Here is a 23,941-nt window from a genome sequence, read left to right as displayed (position 1 = left end):
ATGGAAATCGAAAATGAACTCAGAGGAGCCAGACTAATTAGCATTTGCGAATTCGTCTGATTGTCGGGCTAGTTATTACCGCAATTAAGGAGAAAATCACTTGAGCGAGATGTACAGGCAAAGATTGCCGACCTGATATGCAGCAAACAAAAATAAAATCTATTTGGTTTTTCCCACAACTCCAATCTCATTTTACAACATATCCAGCGTATTGAAACACACACACACACACACACACAATGGAGCACACAGTCTTTTGAGGCCAAAGCAATCTGTTTTTAAGTGCTACGGGGTCCGTCATTCCCAAGGAAAACAAACAGACGGAAGAAGAGAGAAAGATGTAAAGAATGTGCCATTACGTTTTTTTTCTAGAAGAGCTGAGGTCACAGATGGGTTCAAAAAGACCAACACGTTTGACTATAAAGGATGTAAAAGAAGGACAATAAAACTTTGCATGGTTTGGTAACAGCTTTCCTTCTAATTCTCCTCTCTCTTTCTGGCTCCCTCGCTCTTATTATCTCAATCTCTCTTTGCATGGCTGGCACTGGCCAAGAAGGTGCAGTGTCTGGCTGCCACACCCCACAGAGAATGGAATGTTATTAGAACTAGGAGCAGCCCTGGCACACCTAATCTGCTCACTTCACTCCTTAACTCTTACTGGACATGACCTGGAGGACCAGGAAATAGAGAAGAAGATGATGGCTGAGAGAAAGGTAACTAACTATATGGCACATAATCACATCTCGCATAGCCCTTGCACATTTAAGATTGCCAAGGACCAGAAGTAGTGCTCTGTAATGACTTATCACAATTTTTGTATATATATATATATATATATATATATATATATATATAATAAAATAACAGACATAAAGGAACATTGTACTTAATGCAACTAGTGTCTCAGGAGCACACAAGTTTAACAAGCATAAAGTTAATTCAAAATACCTGAATTGTTATCTGAGCTAATTTAGTCAAAGGGGATGCTGTCATAGCTGTGTGTTGATTCACTGCTCAACTTAATGCAAAGGGATCATCCGCCGAACGGCAGATTTTAGATGCTGTAGTCGGGATTAGATCAATGATGAGGCAGCAAACCTCACCTAACTTAGATTGAATGTGCCTCTAAATTTATTCAGACAGCTGAGCATTAAAATAACTCGGTGCTTCAGGGTCCTATTTGGGGAGTTCCACATCTGGTAATCCACCATTGTGTCCGTCCCTCGACTTTCATTTTGGCGGATTAGAATTCACTGGAGCGTTTTAGGATCAGATGAGGAGGATTTCGTTTTACTGGCAGAGAGGACAGGATGAGAAACACAGCTGTCGCCATCTGTAGGTCATACCACTGTACTGCACATCACACCCTGACACACAGAGCCACAATATGTATCTTCTTTACTAGTTTTTTTTTTTACAGTAGATTTTATATTCCCTCATGTTCCAGTGAGAAGTATATTTTGTCATGGTATTTTATCAAGGGAGTTTATTCTTGGAGCTGAGATTATTCAAACCTTCCATGTAAATGTGGAAAAAGGGGAACTGGAGAGGCGGTGCTATAGCAACGTCCCTAAACACACAGTGCTCAGTGTGGTGGTAGCAGAGTTACCGCTTTCTTACTCATACTTTATTTTTAGACATAAGGATGTTGGAATCTCCCATGACTGACTACCGTTCCTACCGCACACTGGTCCTATAGTGCAGTGGTACTCAACCGTGGACCATGAAGGGCCATGTGTATACAGGATGTTTTCTTTTTTTTCAATCCAACCCGACACTAGCTGATTTCACTGATAAACATACATTCAGCCGAAGTGGAGGACTAAACAGTGAAATCGCCTATTGTGGTCCGGTTGAAATTAAAACTTGGCGTGTGTCCTCAATGAAACTTGGTTGATTGACCACTACTATAGAGCTATAACAATGCAATGACACATGCTGAGCATTAGATGGCGCCAAACCACTATAACGTCCAAATGGCTTTCCAGGCGGTCACGAATGTAAAGCATGGTTTTTGCAACAATTGTCAATTAATGCATAATTGGGGAAAATAGTAGGAACCATCTGATCAGTATAGAGTAAATTATACGGGTCTAAAATCAAATAACAGGCGCCATGATCAATTGTAACGTGTAAAAGCACTGAGGGCAGTGATGAACCCAGTGTCACTGCTGACTCGCCCTCTATCAATTAAAGAAAACTGGGCAATCCACGAGGAAACGTTATTAGTGAAAAAAAAATCTTAATCTGACTACCATTCGCATACTGGTTCAAGGAGACAATAGGAAAACGATTAATCTAACACCACCTGAGTTACACCTCAAAAGGATTAAGCTCATATAGTTATCGATCTATCTGACCGCATTTCTCTATTTGACACGCTTCACTTCCAACACGAGCTGTTCTGGCTATGACAAACTGTAGGCTGCTGTGCAGTTTACTACTGCCTATGGCCATTCACTGCGCATGCATAACTGTTTGACCGTCCTGTTGTGGAGTCGTGTAGATAGATAGATAGATAGATAGATAGATAGATAGATAGATAGATAGATAGATAGATAGATAGATAGATAGATAGATAGATATCAAATGTGAATGAGTCCTTTGAGTGTTTCTCCTGACACACTGCAGGAGGCTCAGCCTTTATCCACTGGTGCGAATGGTTGCAGGCGCTTTGCTGTCTGTGACAATACAAACAGGTTGAATTTAGCGGTACAAATCAGCTTCTTCACAATTACTTCTAAGACACGTTTACGGCGACCCAGATCAAAAAAACAAAAACAAAAAAAAAAGTTTTATTTTCAAGATCCAACCGATAGAACTGGGGGCAGTCTTTAACATCAGTTTTGGTATTAAAATCACAAGAAGGAAATAAAGATCCTGCTCATGTGATTGCTTGTCTTCGTTGTACAACTTGCAACGCCATCACGTGTGACTCCTCCACAAGTCCGATCTCGCCACTCACCTGCGCAACACATCCTATAGTATAAATGCCCGCTCCTGCCCACATGGCTCATGATATTCACATAGCACTCCTGTTCACATCTTATTCCGAGACCATAACCCCCACCGATGGGCACGTCGTGTCCTCAGGCCATTATTCCAACCAGTCAAATCCTCGAGATGCGCACTCTGTACACTGGAGGCCCCTGATCTGAGCACATGCAGTGGACACACTATACGATACCAGCTGGTGTAGAGAGACCAAAAAAAGAAAGCAGATCAAGGGTGCATGGTAGCCCTGTCCCAGTCTGTCCATTTCACAATCCACACTGTGCACATTTTTACTCATAAAACAATATACTATGACAAATAAAATACAACTGAGGGGTCAGTGTGTCCATGCGTGTGTTCCAACAAGTCATCCTGCACACGAGTAGTCAAAGAGGGGGGGGGGCATGTAAAAAGTATTGGAGTGTGGTGGCTTAGACAGCTTGTTATCCAGATTCTTGGCAGTTTTTGTGGGGCCCTGCAGCAATGCAAGCAAAAACTTTTTTTCTTTTTTTTCTAACTGAGTGATAATTACTAGCCATCAATTTCCCAGAAGCTTCCCAGAAACATGATGCAATTTCAAAGAGGCATTCAGTAGAAGTTACCGGAAGGAAGAACGAAGGAATGGATGAGGATGAAATAGGGGCTATCAATGCTCATTTTGTGTACAAAAAGGGATTAATCCCATCTCCAACTCTTAGGCTTTATGGTTACAAAAAAATGCTGCTTAATTATAGTGGGGTGGGTTAAGTGAGACTACTGTTGCATAACAAATACCTGACAGTAAATCTGTCATCTTGCAGTACCTGTAACGTATACTGGGTGTTTTAATGTCTCAGAGTTACTGCAATACTTGTTAAATGGCTATAGGGGCCCGATAACGGCATGCGTATACACACATACAGCTACCATTGACAGTCACCTCGAGGAAGTGAAGATTTATGACAGGTCACAGCTGAGCTGATCACAAGTCACATTTACGCAAGACAGGGACCTGAATATGCTGTCTTCTCCTCTTACAGAAGACTGATCTATACAGATGGAAAGAAAGCAGCTGATACAGACCAAAATCTTATTCTGGTCACATTTGTCAACCAGAAAATCTTGTCAGCACCCGTTTCCAATCTAAGGGTAAGTTTGCAACTCTAAAAGTAAAATTCAAGCTTTATCAGCAAACACTGTCAGTGTCATGATGCTATACTGGACCACATAATGTCAGTATATAGAGCTTTTCCTATTATTAACTATTCGCTCTGTAGTATGTTTCTTTTCTTCACGGCCATCTTCTCAAAGGTCCATGTGTACTATCAATCTCCAGTATTTCTGGATGGCAGAGCCACAGAAACAAAGCACTACTGACTATCTTAATGGCATTTGTATTCACCCAACAGTCTATTTACAGTGAACAAGTGTGTTGTCTGCACATGAGCGTAACCGGGCCACACAAAACATGAACGCATGCATGATTTGCATTGTACTTTGCATCACCTTCAATAAGGGAAATTTACAATGTTGGAGAAGACTTTTGGTTTTCTGACTATTTTGCATATAACCATCTATTCACATATCAGCAACATCTAATAGAGTTCAGAACAAGCCTTTCTTTGTAAATCAGTCCAGACATACAGTGGGCCTGCTGGTTCTGGAAGTCCCCTGCATTTAATACCATTGAAAATCTCATCTCATCTCATCATCAGCTGCTTCTCCGGGGTCGTGTCACCGTGGCAGCAAGCTAAGTAGGGCACTCTAGACATCCCTCTCCCCAGCAACGCCCCCCAGCTCCTGTTGGGGGGATCCCAAGGCATTCCCAGGCCAGATTGGACATGTAGTCCCTCCAGCGAGGTCTGAGTCTACCCCAGGGTCTCCTCCCAGTTGGATGTGCCCGAAAAACCTCCAAAGGAAGACGCCCAGGAGGCATCCTAATCAGATGCCCAACCCACCTCAACTGATCAGTGGCAGCTGGCCAGTATAGGGCACTGGGGCACCGCCCCCTTCAAATATCAAGAGGTGAAAATCTACTTAAATATGTTAAATATAATTTAGTTGTATAAGGCAAGTAATTATGAAATAAAAGTGTTTTTCAGTCTGTGAGTGCCTGTCAGCAGCCATTAAATATTGGTTCCAAACGGTATTTGGTTGATTTCTGTCCGAATACATTCCTGGATGAGGGGCACCGGCCAAATGATACCTTATGTAAGCCCTCAAACTTTTGGCAAGCAGGTGACCTGAGGCTGCTGTCTAATTGGTTTCTACAGATTTTCCATGGGGCGCAGGTCTGTGCACCCAGAAACTCCCACTTTTATTGGCAGCGAATTGCTTTAATGGTTTTTGATCTAATGTGATTGGACAATTTTTGTGGCTGCCAATCATGTTCGCACCCACCATGATGCCTCGTCTCGACTGTCAATAATCCACCATCTACGAACCCTGATAAACTCTATAGGCTACATTGTCCTTCTTAATAACTCTGTGACTGTGTGGACATTAAAGCAGCTGTCAGGTGTGCTGCGCCAAGGTAAATTGCGCCCCCCCCCAATTTTTTTTAGCACCAGTCGCCACTGCAGCTGACTCCTTTCGATGCGGAGGAGCAGCGGCTCTACTCCGAGCTTTCTGCGGATGTCTGAGCTCCTCACCCTATCTCTGAGGCTGAGCCCAGACACCCTACGGAGGAAACTCATTTCAGCCGCTTGTATCCGGGATCTCACCCTTTCAGTCACTACCCAAAGCTCATGACCATAGGTGAGGGGTTGGAACGAAGACTGACTGGTAAATTGAGAGCTTTGCCTTCTGGCTCAGCTCCCTCTTCATCTTCCAGAAGATGTGTAAAAGTATAATTTGGAATGGTGAAAAAATGAGAACAGTCTACCAAGTTTGTAAATTAACTCCCTATCATGAAAAAGCATGTCTACAACATTCATACACATGAGAGAGATGGAGATTTAAGAAACAAAATATGGTGTGTTCAACATCAATTCACCGTGCTCAATCATTTACTGGTTTCATATAAACAAAGCAGCCATGATGTGGCACATTGTATGGGAGACACATCAACATGTTAGCAGGGCTGTGGTGATGTCACTGCATACTATAACTATAGATGAAGGAGTAATGAGAAGCCCTGGCACTGGCCAAGAGAGGTATAAATAAACTGTCAGTATGAGACCGGATGTGTTTCCATGGCCCTAGCACTACTCATAAATACAACTCCACATAACTGCCTACATGTAACTATGTCTATCTCTCTATGTTCAGTAAATATTTTTGACATACTGTCAAAGCATCCAGATGCAACTGGAATTCATCCACCCACCCACCCATCCATCCATCCATTATCCAAGCCGCTTATCTGAATTCGGGTCGCGGGATGCTGGAGCCTATCCCAGCAGTCATTGGGCGGCAGGCGGGGAGACACCCTGTACAGGCCGCCAGGCCATCACGGGGCAAGATTATAATATAATATAATATAATATAATATTGAAGGGTGGCACGGCGGCGCAGTGGTTAGCCCAGTTGCCTCACAGCAAGAAGGTCCTGGGTTCGAGCCCCAGAGTACTCCAACCTTGGGAGTCGTCCCTGGTTGTCCTCTGTGTGGAGTTTGCATGTTCTCCCCGTGTCTGCGTGGGTTTCCTCTGGGGGCGCCGGTTTCCTCCCACAGTCCAAAGACATGTAGGTCAGGTGAATCGGCCGTACTAAATTGTCTCAAAGTATGAATGTGTTTGTGGGGGGGGGGGCTGTGGAGCAGGATAAGCGGTTCAGATAATGGATGGATGGAATAATACTGGAATTATGGAATTAATCAAGGAACAGAAAAAGAAGACAAATGAGAGCAAATGTCACTCTGTATCTCATCATGGACTGCCCTCACTTCTTAGAGGACAGATGCATATTGGTAACCAAAGAGGGGGCATAGAGGAATACAGCATGTTCACTGCTCATCTTGTTATATGAGTACTGTAACAAAATACTGCACCACACCACCAAATACTGGCAGTCAGAACGGTGAGGAGCTGAGTCGTTCCATATGCACCCTGCATGCCTTAGACATCTTCAGGAGTAGGAGTAGCAACTGCTTCCAAGGAATGCACAGGCTTTGTTCGGACCAACCCAAAAGAGGAGCCAAAGTTCAGCCTCTTATCTGTGATCTAGCCCGCTCAGTGCTGTGACAGCCTTCATCTCTGAGTCAACAAAGAGAACAACTGTTGGGAGTCTGCGGCCTGTGTGGTCAAATGGAAGCAATGACCTTTGGAAGTCAAGTAGCAGGAAGTTGAACCTTGCTGGCAACGTAAAAGTGACTTTACACATTCCATGCCCTAAAACCCCATGAGGAGAGGAGCTGGGGATGAGCTTACTTTAGAATAGAATAGAATAGAATAGAATTCATTAGTGGTCATTGCACAGAGTACAACGAAATTGAATAGCAATCCTGATGGTGCCTTCACACATAACAAACAGCAATTACAAATAGAAAAGAGTGAGGCGTCCGGGTGGTGGCATGGTGGTCTATTCCATTGCCTACCAACATGGGGATCACCAGTTCGAATCCCTGTGTTACCTCCGGCTCAGTGTCCCTACAGAGACAATTGACCATGTCTGCAGGTGAGAAGCCAGATGTGGTTATGTGTCCTGGTCGCTGCACTAGCGCCTCCTCTGGTTGGTCGGGGTGCCTGTTCGGGGGGAGGGGGACTGGGGGGGAATAGCATGAGCCTCCCACACGCTATGTTCCTGTGGCAAAACTCCTCACTGTCAGGTGAAAAGATGTGGCTGGTGACTCCACATGTATTGGAGGAGGAATGTGGTAGTCTGCAGCCCTCCCCGGATCGGCAGAGGGGGTGGAGCAGCGACCGGGACGGCTCGGAAGAGTGGAGTAATTGGCCAGGTACAATTGGGGAAAAAAGGGGGTCCCCCCTCAAAAAAAAAGAGTTCAAACTAGCTAAATTAAATATGTATACATTTGTTATTATCTATAACACACACACACACACACACACACACACACACACACATATATATATGAGTCAAGTAAATTCTTTATGAGACAGTACAAGCCTGTTTCATGCCATAAGCAATCATCAGTGTCAATAAATAATTTATTGACAGCTGATTTTTCATTTCACTGCACTCGGGACCTCTACTTCTGTGTATGTGACAAATAAAACTCTCGAATCTCTTGACTCTTGATGATTGCTGATGGCATGAAACAGGCTTGTACTGTCTCATAAAGAATTTACTTGACTCACTGGATTATTTTGCTCCTTATTTGTTGAGCACTTTCCCTACCGTTGATTTTTTCTTTAAACAAAGTTATATATATGCTATATACATATACATATATACATACATATACATATATATAAAACATATAAAACAATGTGATAAAAAAAATAAAAAATTATTAGCAGCCGAGATATTGCACTTCAGGATATTGCTATCGTACTGTCTTGTCGAGCTGTGGTTTTTGAATTGGATTGCTTTGCTTTGGTGGGGGGCCTGTAGGCTATAAGCCATGCTAGAGCCGACAGGCTACCTCACCATTTTTTCTGTCTTGCCTATATGTGTTTTAAAATTTAGTTGAATTTCTTGTATCTTGTGTTTTCTTCTTGTTCTAATGATTAAGTATATACGTATCTGTGCAAATAGTTTAAAAAAGGAAGGAAACATTATGCATGTTTTTTTCATAATTAAAAAAAAGAGCATATTGCACATTTGCTGAATTGCAGTGGCCCTACAGCCCTTGGCCCTGTGGCCCCTCAGGAGGATATACATACAAAGGTGCAGTAGGACTGCAGACATCTATGCAGTGCTCTATAAAAGTAAGTACGTATTGTAGTACTGATAGTCACACAGGTCCTGGGCTGTCCGTGTCAGACTTTGGCAGTGTTTCGCAGACCACCACCTGTTCAACTCGTCACGTCTGGGAAATCCTGGCTAGAGAACGCTTGACTGTCTGATTATGCAAAGCAACCTTAACGTCACATCAACAGCCTGGGGAAAAACCCAACCTTTATAACACCCTTCACTGGACACGCATCGACAAGATGTATAGTCGTGTATATGGGTTGCGACTGAACTGACGAGTAAAGATTTATGCTCGGGAAAATCTGCCGTTACTGGAGTCCTAAGAGTTGTCACGCTAGGTATGTGTGGCTAATGTGAAATGGTCAAAGGTAAGTCACAGGAGGATGCCCCTGGTGTGTATGTAGGAGTGTTTACAGTTTGACTTGGCTACGCCCTCGTCCTGGTGACCTTTCCAGCCATGAGCATTTCAAGATGGCGAATGGAGCGTATCAGTTTTCCTACTTGCACATTGACAGCACAGCGTATGTGACTGTGTATAACTTATCACAATAAGAGGTAGATGGAGTCCATGTGGTGTGATGTCTACTCTCGCCGTCGTAATAAATGGCAGCTGTGGATGAGGACCTGTGAGTCGAGAGAGTAGAGAGTGAGAGAAAGGGGCTGTCATGCAGAACTGGTGCTGGTGGGCGTCACTGACGACACGCACTGAACAGGGTTGGCTTGACATGGTCACTACAGACCGAGGGCAGAGGTCAGCCACAACAGCCGCCAGCGGTTAGGATAATGTATTATTACTACATAGAACTTTTAGGGGGGGGGGGGATTTTCCCTCTCTTTTTTCCCTCAATTATACCCAGTCAATTACCCTACTCTTTCGAGCCGCCCCTGTCTCTGCTCCACCCCCTCTGCCAATCCGGGGAGGGCTGCAGACTACCACGTCTCCTCCGATACATGTGGAGTCGCCAGCCACTTCTTTTCACCTACAGTGAGGAGTTTCACAAGGGGGACGTAGCACGTGGGAGGATCACGCTATTCCCCCCCAGTTCCCCCTCCCCCCCTGAACAGGCGCCCCCACCGACTAGTGGAGGTGCTAGTGCAGCAACCAGGACACACCCATATCCAGCTTCCAACCTGCAGACGGCCAGTTGTGTCTGAAGGGACGCCCAACCAAGCCAGAGGTAACACAGGAATTCGAACCGGTGATCCCTGTGTTGGTAGGCAACAGAATAGACTGCTAAGCTACCTGGATGCCCAGAACATTCTTCTTTTTAAGTATCATCCTAGCAGCTGTGGCAGGATGATTTTTTATTTAACGAAAACTAATGCCTTTTGCAACAAATAAGCAGGGGTGGCATAACAACAGTCATCTGATTTCTCCACCTAGTTTGCCATGCCGAGCTGAAGGCTGGTGTTCATTAGAATCAGCTGGTTTAGCATGTGGGTGGAGACAATACACGGTTAGGACCTTTCCTTTCTGGATCTGGCTTTGCCACCTCTGTGAATAAGAGAACGCATTCAAAGTCTTTGCTGAGAGCGAGCTTAGAGATCTACAACCAGCATGTTGTGTTTTATCAGTCTGCTGCGTGTCCAGCCAGTGCTGACATAGAGACATGTCAGAACTGCTGCTGAATGGACCGGGACACCTGGGGAGCCATCCCTTTGAGTTTTCTGTTGTTTCAAGGTGTGCCTGGCATAGGGGAAACAACTGTGCCTAACTGGACAGTTGCACTAACTCTTTGAGAAAGAGTGATAATTAATACTCAACAGACAGAAAGAAAAAAAAATCACCGGACTATGACAACGGTCACACACACACACACACACTATGACAACGGTCACACACACACACACACACACACACACACACACACACACACACACACACACACACACACACACACACACACACACACACACACACACACACACCTTCAACAAATAATCAAACATGAATCAGAAGGTGTTGGAGGGACCCTAAAAAGGCTAAAATAAGGGGCTGTCGAACAGCAATCAACAGCAGACCTATTCAGTACAGCTAAAGGCTCTAGCTAAAGGTCTGTGGGGCGGTTATGAGAGCGTTGCTCCCAGGTCGCACAAATGCCTGCAACACAAGACCATGAGATGGCCTCCCACTGTCTCATGCTAATCCCCTGCAGCTGCAGTGAGGCCAAGCACTCCACTCATCGGTCAGCAATGTGCATGGGATTTGCATGGAAAGGTCTGGCTGGGCACCTTCACGTCCTGATAAAAGACACCTCGTGAAGTTCAAGTGAATTTCAAGGTTACACGGGGCAATTATGAGCGTGACTGCTGCACATGCAAAACTTGCCACACATGAAGGTGTCTGGATGTAAAGAACTCGTGCATGACAAACAAATATATAAAATATCTAGAATTACTGCAGTGAGAGACGGCAGAGTCAGTTTTGCCTTCTCTGAGATCACATACAGGACCCAACTGCCAGGAGAGCATCTCCTCTCTGTCCCCTTTAAGCTTCCCAATACATATATATAAAAAAAGGGGGGAACAGGCTGCATGGTCGTTTGTAAAACGTTACAATCAATAGAATATAGGCAAAAAGAAGTTTCAAATTAAACTATGTTTAATGAAATTGCTTTGTTAAGCTAAATACACATCTGCAAATACACTGGCGACCACTGCTACCCCCATCTACTGACCATGTAATGGGTCATATATATTGATTAACACTTACAGGGTTATATTATGAGAGCGAGAGAGCGAGAGCGAGAGCGAGAGCGAGAGCGAGAGCGAGAGAGAGAGAGAGAGAGAGAGAGAGTGAGAGAGAGACACAGGCAGCGAGAGAGAGAGAGCGAGAGAGAGAGCGAGAGAGAGAGAGAGAGAGAGAGAGCGAGAGCGAGAGAGAGAGAGAGAGAGAGAGAGAGAGAGAGAGAGAGAGAGAGAGAGAGAGAGACAGATACAGAGAGAGAGAGCGAGAGCGAGAGCGAGAGAGAGAGAGAGAGAGAGAGAGAGAGAGAGAGAGAGAGAGAGAGAGAGAGATGCACTGGCTATGTCTCAGTCCGTTATATCTCTCTGGACATGTGACCTGTAAACAATTCTTACATCCAGCAGCTCTCTCGCCTTGCCTCCACATTTTTTTTTCCGAGTGCCCGGCTGTGATGAGGATGACTATGTGGCCCAAAGCAGCAGGGCAGGAGCGTGGCTCCTGGGGGACTTGGCAGCATTACGATGAAGACAGATAAGCTGGGGAAAAGTTTGGTGGTGGTGACAGGTGGTTTGGTATGGGGTGAAAGGGGAGCGGGACGGCATGGAGTGTGGTGGGAGTAATTGGGGTGGGTGACCGAAGTTGTTTAAAATAAGGACAGCCTTTTATACGTTTTCTCCACATACTTGTTTGATATGAAATTCATTAGTAGCTTTTTAACGGGCTGTATATAACTTTTCCTGCTGCATCTGGCTGCTCTAACGTGTCTACCTTTACTGTCCTCGAAAATGTGTATTTGCCATGTTTAGCTCTGCAGGACAAAAAGCATGTGAGATTTCACAGTGCACAGTGGTGCACTATGTTTAAATGTACACAAGTGAGACAGATTGTGAGTAAAACGCTTTCAATTCCTCATTAGTCTGAATTATATCGTAAAGTATTTTAACATAGTACAGTATTAAACAGAACCTTTTGTGCAAAACAGTACTGTGAATTTACTGGTCTTTTATGTTCGCTCTCTTTTTTTCTGTTGGCTCGATCATAAATCCTGTTCCTCATACTGTAGTGTATTGTAACAGTCTAGACAATGCTGCAGAGTTGTGACACGCTTTCAAACAGAAATGAATGACGCAACTTGTGAATTGGCAAAATACCTTTAAACTTGTCTACCGGCATAGCCTTAAGGATAAATACGCTACGACACCATGAGGCCTTTTCTCAGCAGAGCCAAACCTCCACAGGCCTCATGAAATGTCTTCATGCAGGAAGCAGCTTGTTAACATGGAAAACACCACATGATCGCTGAACGAAATACACAGCAAGTAGAGACGTTACACCTTGCCAGCTACATGGGAGATACGTTAAGGGAAACGAATATAAACCTTTGTCAACATCCTCTCCATATGCCAACACACAGCAACAAAAACAACACGCATGGTTTCATAGACGCAGTTGGCTAATGCAAAAAAACCAACAGGTGGTCATGTTTTACCAGCCATCTCAAATAGCTCAGGGACACACACACACACACACACACACACACACACACACACACACACACACACACACACACACACACACACACAAATAAACAACCATAGTTTTGAATGAAACTCTTTCTGAAGAGTCTTCCTGCGTGTGGATGCCCATGTCCATCAGACCGACAGGACAGACCGACAGCACAGACTCTTCCTCAGATTAGGGGCATGCCACCGCCCACCCCTGTAACGTTTACTACAGGACGAAAAAATGAAGCCAGCTGACATTTTAATTCAAGTCGCAGTGTGAACAAGTCTAAAAATGGAATAGAATATGTGCTCCATCAGCTTAAAGTTGTGGTTTAGTATCTTTGAGTGTTGCTGCCTGTGTGCATGTTGACTATGTACCGTTTTGTGTATATGTGCAACACAGCAACACGGTGTGTTTGCCAAAAACACATCAACAGCCATCAGCGAGGTAAATAGGCAGGCACACAGACGGACAGACGGACAGACGAACAGACGGACGGACGGACAGACAGACAGACAGACAGACAGACAGACAGACAGACAGACAGACAGACAGACAGACAGACAGACAGACAGACAGACAGACAGACAGACAGACAGAGACACATGGCGGCGACTCCACTTTTTCAACCTACCGGGTATGATCTTCATCTAAGAGGTGGGAACGGACAGGAACAGGAAGATGGAGACAGAACAGGAAAGAAAGGGGGAATGAAAAGACGCGCCCGTTTGTTCTCGCCCTGTTGCCTCGTTTCTCCCCCAGCCAGATTTTGACAGCCTGCGCCTGCTGCTTAGATTTGTCAGCCTGCTCACTGTTGTTCTCACAATTAGCCCAGGAGAGGAGGGTCCCGTCAAGCCTGGGGAGGGGGCAGGAGCTGGGGGCCAGGAAGGCTGAGAGGGGTGGGTGACCGGGGGATAGGGCTGGGGCTGACGGCGGGTTATAAATATCCACCAGAGCCAGATGATCCCACTGTGTCGCAGTTAGAAACTGATGGAACAACTCTGACGGCCGGCAGAGATGCCCCCCACCCCCACACCACCGCCACCACCCACCTCCCCAGGAACACAGGCACCGTCTCTGCTGCTTTGATGATGATGGTTGGTTTATTCAGCGCAGATGAGTCACCGCTCGCAGCCGGGCCAGAAAATAAGAGATGTGATCCCCCTGAGGGCCTCGTCTAGAGGTAGATCATGACAAACATGCTAAAGCCAGCCTTTAGACCAAATACTGTCATCACATACTTACAGTCATTACCTGTCTCCATTACTGAAGGTAAAAGAAAAAAGAAAACATCGACACTATACAGCCAGACCACTTATTTATGAGATTTTAGGACTCTGATATCGTCGTTTGTCATTAAGGGGAAAACTATTGGTGGCGAAACTAAATGGAGTGATACGATAACCAAGCAAGGAATTATAAATGCAAGTTATATAAACTCAGTGAACTTCTGTGGTATCAAAACTAACATACCTTAGAGGTCTAGGGCATACGGAACAAAATGTCAAAATAACCGCCTGGATACCAGCGGCCACAGGTTTTAGTGAGGATAAACTGCTAGAGAGCTTAGCTCGGTCTTACATCCAGATCTCCCTTAATGCTGATCCACAATTGCTTTTGGGAGCTGGGCAATGCACAACATTGTCTAAATATAGTATGTTACACTTATTCACATGCCATTGCGTATTGAAGTGTTGACAACATGTTCCATTTTGTTGTAATGTTAAATGTAACTCTAGCCAGTGTCTGGAGAGTAGCAGTTGGGATTTGCTTCTCACATGAAATATGGACACTATAGATGAGCGTCAGCTGTTAAATAAAGGGGGCTATACTGTAATCCTCATGTGGGGGGTCTTTTGAGAGGTTTACAGAGACAGCTTCCATTCAGATGCTCATTTAACTTTATGAACTCCTGAACCCCATTAATGCCTGAGCATCTTGTACCAAATCGTTTGTATTTGAACTCACAACTTAAAAAGTAATCCAAACTCAAACCAGGGGAAAAAAACCACCTCTGGGATCAGTTATGCACCAAAATGTCTTGATGCATGATCAATGATCCAGGTAAGGAAACCCCAACTGAACCAATTCAACTTTCTGGAAAGTTATGTACCCATCTACAAACCTGTCAGGATACAGATCAGACAGTGTCAAACTTTAAGTCTAACAAGTCTTAATTAACTAATAACTAATTCTGAACTGCACGGCTTATCCATAGGGGCACCTCAAGGGTCAGTGCTTGGTCCCTTTCTCTTCTCAATATACACCACCTCACTTGGTACAATCATCCGCTCCCATGGTTTCTCATACCATTGCTATGCTGACAATACCCAGCTCTTCCTATCATTCCTGCCAGATGACCTCACAATCTCGGCACAGATATTGTCATGCCTTGCTCATATCTCTTCATGGATGAAAGAATGCCACCTGCAGCTTAACCTATCTATGACTTAGCTCCTTGTCATTCCAGCCAGCCCATCCTTATAACAGATCAATATCCAGCTCGGACCAACCCAACTCATGCCCACAAAGTCTGCCTGAAACCCAGGTGTCATGATTCATGACCAACTAACCTTTAAGGTTCATGTGGCCTCAATTGATCGGTCATGCTGATTTGCCCTGCAGAACATCAGGAAAATTAGATCCTAACTGTCTGAACATGCAGCACAACTTCTGGTACAGACTCTTGTGATATCACGCATTGACTACTGCAACTCCTTACTGGCAGGTCTCCCTGCATGCACTTTCAAACCTCTGCAAATGATCCAGAATGCGGTGGCACGTCTGGTATTCAACCAACCCAAAACAGAACATGTCAACCCGCTGTTCATATCCCTCCACTGGCTCCCAGTTGCTGCTTGCATCAAATTCAAAACCTTGATGCTCACTTACAAAACAGCAACTAAAATGGCTCCCGCCTACCTGAACTCCCCTATTCAAGTTTACACTCAGTCCCGTTCACAACACTCAGCCAATGAAAGGAGCTTGGCACTTCTGCCACGACGGGGTCCTAAGTCACTAGCCAGACTCTTCTCTTCTGTAATTCTGCAGAAGTGGAATGAGTTACCAAACTCCATTCAATCTGCTGAGTCCCTCTCCATCTTTAAGAAGAATCTAAAGACCCAGCTCTTTCTCAAACACCTCCACACCTGATGGTATTAATACAAATACCACAAAAAAAAAGAAAAGAAAAAAAAGAGGCTTCTATGCACCCTATGCATTGCCTTTGTGCACTGCCTGTTGACACCTACGTATGTGCTATCAGACTTGAACCTCGTTTTTTGGCACTTACTTGCATTGTCACGTCCTGACTAGATCCTTGCTTGTGTTGTATTAACTATCAGTTGCACGTCACTTTGCATAAAAGTGTCTGCTAAGAGAAATTGTAACATTGTAACTAATCGATCACAACTAAGCGGGGGGGGGGGTTCAAAATATATTACATGAGTTATTGAAAAGGATAAAAACCCTGTAACTTTGAAGCAAACCCACCTTAAAGAATCTTTGATATGTGGGAAAGTCATGAATGTGTGTGTGTGTGTGTTTACTGTATGAATGCGATCCCACTCACAAAAAGCTCATCAGGCTACAAAACTCCTCCTTCTCTGGGAAAACTGGATCCATCGACAGTCATCGCTTACAACCACAAAGCTTGTGTAGTGTGTTGACAATGGACCAAACGTTGTCCTTGGAAGTACCATGGAAAATGACTGACTAACATCACAATCATCTTGGCCAAATCCTAAATCTAACCCATGTGGTATTGAACTTTCTGTCCCAGAGCATAGACTGCATTGATTTAACAGTTAGAAAGATTCAGCAGAAAGGTACTGCGTTCACTTTATCAGACGGCCAGTTAATCTGGTCCCAGCAACTTTTTGTATCATGTGTTTGAAGCTTTTTAACGCTGGTGGCTACAACAGGGTATTGGGGCGAGATAATAAATGAAAGAATGAAAGAAATTTTATTTGACATTGTAGTCTTACAATGAATTCGTTCTCTGCATTTAACCCATCCTATTGTATAGGGGCAGTAGGCAGCTGCAGCGCCCGGGGACCAACTCCAGTTCTTCTTTCTATTGCCTTACTCAGGGGCACAGACAGGAGTGTTAACCCTAACATGCATGTTTTTTTGACGGTGGGAGGAAACCGGAGCAGCCGGAGGAAACTCACACAGACACGGGGAGAACATGCAAACTCCACACAGAAAGGACCTGGGATGGCCTGGGCCTTCTTGCTGTGAGGCAACACTGCTAACCACTGGGACTTCGTGCCAAAATAAACACATTTAAATTTTCAATGTTTTTCAAGAAATAAAGTTGGAATTTTGATAATGAAGTCTGAATTTTGATATTAATATTATGATATTTAGAGAGTTGACAAAATTTGGAAAAAAAAGTTCAAAAACTCTCTTTTCTGAGAGTACACGAGGTTGCGTGCAGTCTTGATGGAAAGTGCAAACCACTGTCTAAAAAACCACGAGAGCAGAATAACTAACAGACAGACATTTCAACTAAAGACATTTCAAAATGTTGACCTATCTTTATATCATGACACTTTGACATTTCTTAAAGACGATTTTGGAATGTTGTGCTACCTTTTCGTTAGTTATCTGATGTTGTGCTGTTCTCATTGCAGTTATCGGAAAATGATTTGCATTTCAATGAAGTTGTGTGACTTCACAGAATGTAGAAAAAAAGGTTGTGAACCCCCCCCCCCAAAAAAAGTTCTCTTAATTCATAAAACAGCATGTCAAGACTGATCTCCAAATTCTAGCCATATTCACAGATTTTCGACTTCATTCTCAAATTCCAATTTTATTCTATTTTTCCAACACACATATACGTATATGGGTGTGATGTCAACAGTAGCAGATACAGTCTGCTGCCGAGCTTTCTATCTTTGTTTTGAGCAAAACAGAGCCAGGGGTCAGATTGCAGTACGCGCTTGTGGCTGAAGCAGAACAAGGCTATTGATAGATAGCCAGCGTTTAACAATTAATACTCGACGCCCCCAGTATATTCTTTTTCCAAACTCGTAAAGGTCAGGCTCATAATTGAGGCCCCCAGAACTGAGATGGGTTGCAGACAAGTCACGCATGGCACCAATGTCACATACCACTGTAACTGAAGGCACCAAGCTGGAGCATAGCTGTCCTAAATGCATGACAAAAAAAAAAAAAAAATTAAATGCTGTTTCTAAAGATTGTAGAAGCACCCTTTATTCAACAATAATACATTTTAAGTGTTTCTTGAAATGCTAAACAGCTTTGGGAGCCATTTTATTTGCTCTGAAAAGTCAAAGCATCATTGCTCGACAACTATTCAGAGCCACAAAAGAAATGTAATTTATCTCCCAGGCTTCCTCAAACCTATCACTGACTGATGCTGCAGGGAAGAGAAGGGTTGCAACAAGAGAAAAGCAGATATTCCACAACGACGCAAGAGACAAGGATGTGAGTGATTCTGTCATAATTATTTATGAGTCAACATGGCACGAATGCCCCACGGACAAGGATAAGGGTGTATCCCGTATCCTTGTCCCACTGCACTATTTGATATTGATGGTCAAATTTTTGTTGGCATCAACAGGATTTCTGGATTCCCCCCCCCCCCATATAACACTGATCAGCAGCAATGAATAACCCAGCTACTACTAAGAGAGATTCACAAAGTGTAAAAAAAAAAAGAAGAGAGAGAGAGAGAAGAGAATATTTTTACTGTATAATCTGAAACACAAATCATCTGCAATTACTAAATTTGTCGGAGTAAGTTTTGGGGGCATTCACTGTAGTCTCATCTACAGGTGGCTAGAGACTGACACTGGCCGTCAATGGGCAGTAGAGGTCAGCAGTGAGATATCAAACACGGTGGTCATCTGCACCGATGGGATGGCCATGTGGTGTCCTTGTTGGATCTGACCCAAGGGACGGCCTCGGTCATTAGTGACTCCACATCAAAGACCACCCGTCAGCAGATGTAAGCAGATTCAAACACTTCACATGTCAGAATGTTTCATTATCTCATTTGTTTCAACGCTATATGGATTTTAAATAAACGAATCTTCCCATCAAGCACACTGGATGAAAAATCCCCATGACATATTGTGCTTGTTGATCATGTGCTATTTATGAGTGTACTTTGGTTTGAGCTTAAGAATGAAATTATTTTCCTAAATTGCTAACACCAATTGACTGTAATACATTTCTTTTAATTGGATCCAGACCTGCTAAAGTGTCACATGTGGAGCCAAACAAACGTACCCATACAACTATGAGCAAACGCTCCCAACTTCCTGACTCTATCTCAGTCACACCCACTGCAGACAACACCCATGTGTCTCTGTCCGGGTGTTTCTAAAGGGCAACAGATGTCCAAATGAAAAGCAAAATGATTGTTGTCATATGTGAAAGTTGTGAAATAACAGGCAAATGTATTCAAATCTCAGCTCTAGTGAGAGTGATTTTCAGAAATTGTGACTTGATATTTGCTGTGTAATGTAATAAAGAAGAAACTCTTGTTTTTACATGAGCAGAGCCAACTGCAACACGGGAGTGTGTTTGCATTCTTTCCCCAAGAATCTTGAATGGTCACGTTCCCGTTCCAGAGCAGACGTGGGGGGGCATGCAAGAATGTTAAGATAACATACTGTCAGCATAGCTCCCCTTTCCTAAGCAAAACATTGCATAATTGTGCAAAAAGGCATACAGCCCCTACTCTTATCTCGCCCATGAGAGAGTTGGGTGAGGGTGGGGGCTGTGGAGAAACCATAGAACACAAGACAGTGCCAAGAACACAGCCTCACTGGAGCAAAGAGGAGAACGGCTCCCAAAAGCAGCACACACCCCTGCTCTCATTCATTCTCACTCGAACACAGTCATGCAAGCCTATCTCTGCAGAGACTAGGTGAGGTTGGAGCTTAACTTACAGCCCCACCTTGTTGGAATAGCTGCAAATCCGGATTCTCTCAACTGACAAACCCATGAATATTTCCCCAGAGATTACTCATGTGAGAATGTGCTTAATTCAGATTGTTAACTGCTGAATTCCTACTTCACTTGGAATGCAGTCTGTGAATAAGATGTCTTGTATGAAATATAATTGTCACTACAGCAGATCACCCTGCTAAGCAGAGCTGGTAGTGGTCAACATGTTTAAATGGTATCTGTACTGCAGTATGTTAGTAGCATGAGAATAATTCACAGTCTGTGATTAATTACAGGAGAAGGGATCCGTATCAGATTGCTTTTGTTAGAGTTGAGTGTATCAAATCTATAACAGGGCATAGCTGATTATAGCAGTACATAAGTATCACTTATAATTGATTGATTTTAACACAGAGTTGATTAAATCACAGCGCTGTCTAAAGGGGTCCTTAGCAGTTTATCATCTCAGAGAAACTATGCCCCGGCAGAGGCTGCCCGTCGCCCACATCAAACAATGAATGCACTCTACTATATGGCTGTGCTCCACCACAATATGCAACTTCAAGCTACAGTAAACGGTAATCAAATCATCCCAAATAATCATTTGAATGAAAAGTCATGGACAAGTGATTACAGCATAAGAATGTCCTGCAGACTGAAGGAAAAACTATGAATATATGACAGTGTAGAAGAGAACCATCATCAAATCTTTTAACTTTAGCCTCCCACACTTCAAAGAAGGCTGGAAACCCTGGCAGCAGCAATGACATCACATGCACAGAGACCATGACATGGCAGGAAGTAGGTTAATTAGCAAGCGTGTCAAACAAACCTTCAATGAAATTGGGCCATGTCTTCTCCTCTGGTTCCTCTAGTGAGTGGTCCCAATCCTGCTCAGGTGAGGCTCCCTTCACAGTGGCCACTGCTGCACCGGACAATAGTGCCCGTTCGATGGCCAGTTCCTCCAGAACATCCAGGTCCAGCTCCTCGGCTTCCACCTCAGGATTTACTGGTGCAGGACAGGATTGCCCCTCAGATGCCTGAGGGTTGGCAGTCTGCTTCACTTCTACAATCTCTTCCACCACGACAATTTTCCTCCGCATGGCTGCCTCGTCCAGTTCAGTGGTAACAGACTCACAGGTTTCCCCCAGATGACTGTGGTTAGGCTGGGCAGGCCTAGGTGTGGCAGTGGCAGAGTGTGAGCTGTCCTCTAACTCTTTCTTCTTCTCTTCCTCCTGCTCTGGGGCCTGGCGAACACAGAGCAATTGCCCTCCTCTCTCTGCGCTCTGCTCTGCTGCCTGAGTGTCTGACTGTTGTTGTGCAACTTTGGGAGGCTCCCCTTGTTCAGTGAGGGGGCTGGTCTGTGCCTCGGCCCAAACTGCCTCTGCTGGTGCCGCTGACGCTAATTCTCCAGCTGCGGGCGCTTCCCTCACAGAGGAGGATGTTTTTGGTTTCAGGACCTCCCGCTTGATTTTTTCAGCAAAGAGCAGCGTTGGCTCCTCCCCTCCTTTGTCTGCAGGGGCCTCAGTGAGCACAGCCGTCGCCTGTTTGATTTCCTCGCTGCACACTCTTTCAGGAGTCATCTTTCGATGATCGTCCTTTGTTGCCAGCTCAGAGGGCATGACAGGACTATCATTAACGGTGGCCTTGGGCACTGATGTTACTTCAGTGGGTGATAACGGTTCTGCCTCAGGTGGAGAGATGGGCTTTTTGGTCTTTTCCTCTGAGACTAAGGCTTGAGCCTGCTTTTTTCCTTTCCCTTTCTTCTTAGTCTTAGAAGATTCCTCCACCTCGTTGCTAATATTTAACTCGGCCGCAGCTTTCTGAGATTCTGATCGCAATGCAATGACTTTTTCTACAGGTTTGGGGCTTTCATGTATGAGCTCCACTTTGATTGTCTTAAGTTCTGACTCTTTCTCCACCTTAGGTTTGACTGTTACTTCCATCTCGGATTTCACCATTTCCAAGGAAGTCACTGAGGTTGCCAAAGAGTTGGTGTGCTTATCTGTTGAATACGGAGGTCCCCCAATCTCTTTTACTTGTGCAGAACCTGGAAGCTCCACCGGGGGCACTGCAGTGAGCTGACCTGGTGGCAGTAATGCCGGTTTAGAAATACTCATTCTGTCATTCTCTGGCAGCTCTTCAGGGGCCTTGTCTTTGGAGGATTTTTCCAGAGTAACCTTTGTGTCAATGGGCTCCTCAACATTGATGGCTTTGGCTGTCTCACCCGGGGATTTCTTTTTCTTCTTTTTTGATTTAGATCTCTCTTCAACCACTAGTTTTGTTTCAATATTCATCTCAGCAGAGACAATATCATCACTAGGCGGAGGAGTAGAGGAGTGCTTTTGCGGTAACTCAGGCCCCTGCGCTGAGGGTTTAAGGGTTTCTTTAGACACTAACATCTGTACAGCTTTCTTGACATTTGGAATTATTTTTGCCTCAAAGGCATTTTCTTCAACAATCCTCATCTCTGTGGTTTTCACCATGGCCATGTCTTCTGGTTTCACAGTCACCTTTACTTCCTTTGCCTTCTCTTCCTTGACCTCTTTAGTAACAGGTGTTGCGATAACAGGCCTATTGGTCGCAATAGGGGCAGGATGTTGGGAGGGTTCCTGAGTGACAGCAGTTGCAGCAGCTTTTTTTGCTTTCTCTTTAACAATTACAGTTTCAGCTTGTGTTGCGACTTCTTCAGGTTTGAGTGGTTCGTCAATCACTGTCTTAATTTTCCCCTTTTCTTCTTTGACCTCTTTAATGGGAGCTATTGCTGTAGCTGGTATGCTGGTGGCTATTTCATGAGGATGCATGAAGGCCTCTTCTTTGGCTTTTGCTGGTTTTTCTTTTTTTGTTGTGATTGAGGTGGATTCAGCTAAAATCTTTGCGACTACACCTCCAGCCACCGTAGCCACAGTAGATGGTATAACAGCTTTTGAAGGCAATGATGTCAGGGTGGTCTGTGAAACTTCCTGGACCAGAGCTATTTTCTGAACATGGACCAGCCGAGTCTCCTCCTTTTGACCTTCAGAGGCTCTCTTCTCATGTGATGCTTTGACCACCTTGTTACCAGTAGAATCAGCATTCTGATGAGAGAAAGTTGAAATAGGGACTCTTGTCATCTGTCTCTCCTCCACCATCACTGTTTCACGGTTGAAGCTGCTCCCTTTCCTGAGTGGAGCTAGAGGCTGCGCCTCAGTTTCCCTTGATGCTCTTGGTCTGAATGGTTCTGCAGCCAGTGGGCGGCCCCTGAACCTGGGTGTCATGTAAGGGAAGTCATCTTTTTCTCCAGGGCCCATCTTCTTGTGACGGTAGCCCTGACGCTCAGCCAGTGCCTCATGGCTCTCTTCCCCAGCCCTGCTTCCAGGCTTGGGCACATAAGACGTAGGGCCTTCAACAGACTGGACCCGTGCAGCCCTGTGGGCAATAGCCAGGGTTGCTGCTTGTCTCCTGACCCTCTGAAGGGAGGCAGGCACAATCTCAGGGGGCAGGTGGAGGTAGTCGCGGAGGTAAACAATGCCTTCATTGGTGAGGTACCAGTAGAAATGTCTCCAAGCCAATGTCTCCTTCACATAGCCTCTTGACTTGAGGGATCCCATGGCTCGAATAACTTGTAAGTTGCTGATGCCTGGTATCTCAGGGTGCTTGGTCTGAGGCCTCTTGTCTTTCTTAGCCACCATGACGCCATCTCGAAACAGGAGCTCATAGATGGCCCTCAGTTCCCTGAGGGGCATCACCATGCCAGCAACCATTGTTCTTTAATGTCAGTGTTTGTCTGCTTCACAGAAAAACCCAAAAGAACTACAATGGAGGAAGACAAGTTAATGAATGACCTCACTCTTGGGTCTGTGAGAGGTTCCAGTGGCAAAACCAGCTTCCACGTGCTCCTCTGTTCAATTGAAAAAAAAAAAGGTATGAAATAATCCTTTTATTCAGTCGTCTTGTTTTCTTTTCCTTCTTCCTTCAGCGTCTTCTCATTCCTTTGTTTATTATGAAGAAAAGCAACCTTCCTACGTGAAAATGTTCCAAAGTGTTCCCTCTTATAGT

The 23,941-nt window shown here is 44.6% G+C and overlaps 1 protein-coding gene and 1 long non-coding RNA gene across 3 annotated transcripts in view; one reads left to right on the top strand and one right to left on the bottom strand.

Annotated features, from left to right (window-relative positions):
• LOC130117695 (plectin-like) overlaps nt 1–22,625 on the bottom strand; it is a 90,830-nt gene extending 68,205 nt beyond the window's left edge. For both annotated transcript variants that reach the window (XM_056285853.1, XM_056285854.1), the window contains exon 1: nt 20,736–22,625. In XM_056285853.1, coding sequence (XP_056141828.1) covers nt 20,736–22,395 — 1,660 coding nt within the window. In that variant the 5' untranslated portion in view covers nt 22,396–22,625. The remainder of the gene's footprint in view (nt 1–20,735) is intronic.
• On the top strand, nt 658–4,763 carry LOC130117697 (uncharacterized). The gene is made up of 3 exons (XR_008810708.1): nt 658–713; nt 4,014–4,122; nt 4,689–4,763. It is a non-coding gene; the product is annotated as an uncharacterized LOC130117697 (long non-coding RNA).
• Nucleotides 22,626–23,941: the final 1,316 nt, after the last annotated feature.

The sequence above is a fragment of the Lampris incognitus genome, chromosome 9 (genome assembly GCF_029633865.1).
Source record: "Lampris incognitus isolate fLamInc1 chromosome 9, fLamInc1.hap2, whole genome shotgun sequence".
NCBI lineage: Eukaryota > Metazoa > Chordata > Actinopteri > Lampriformes > Lampridae > Lampris > Lampris incognitus.
The sequence above is the reverse complement of the archived record's forward strand: the minus strand, read 5'-3'. Positions and strand labels throughout refer to the sequence as shown.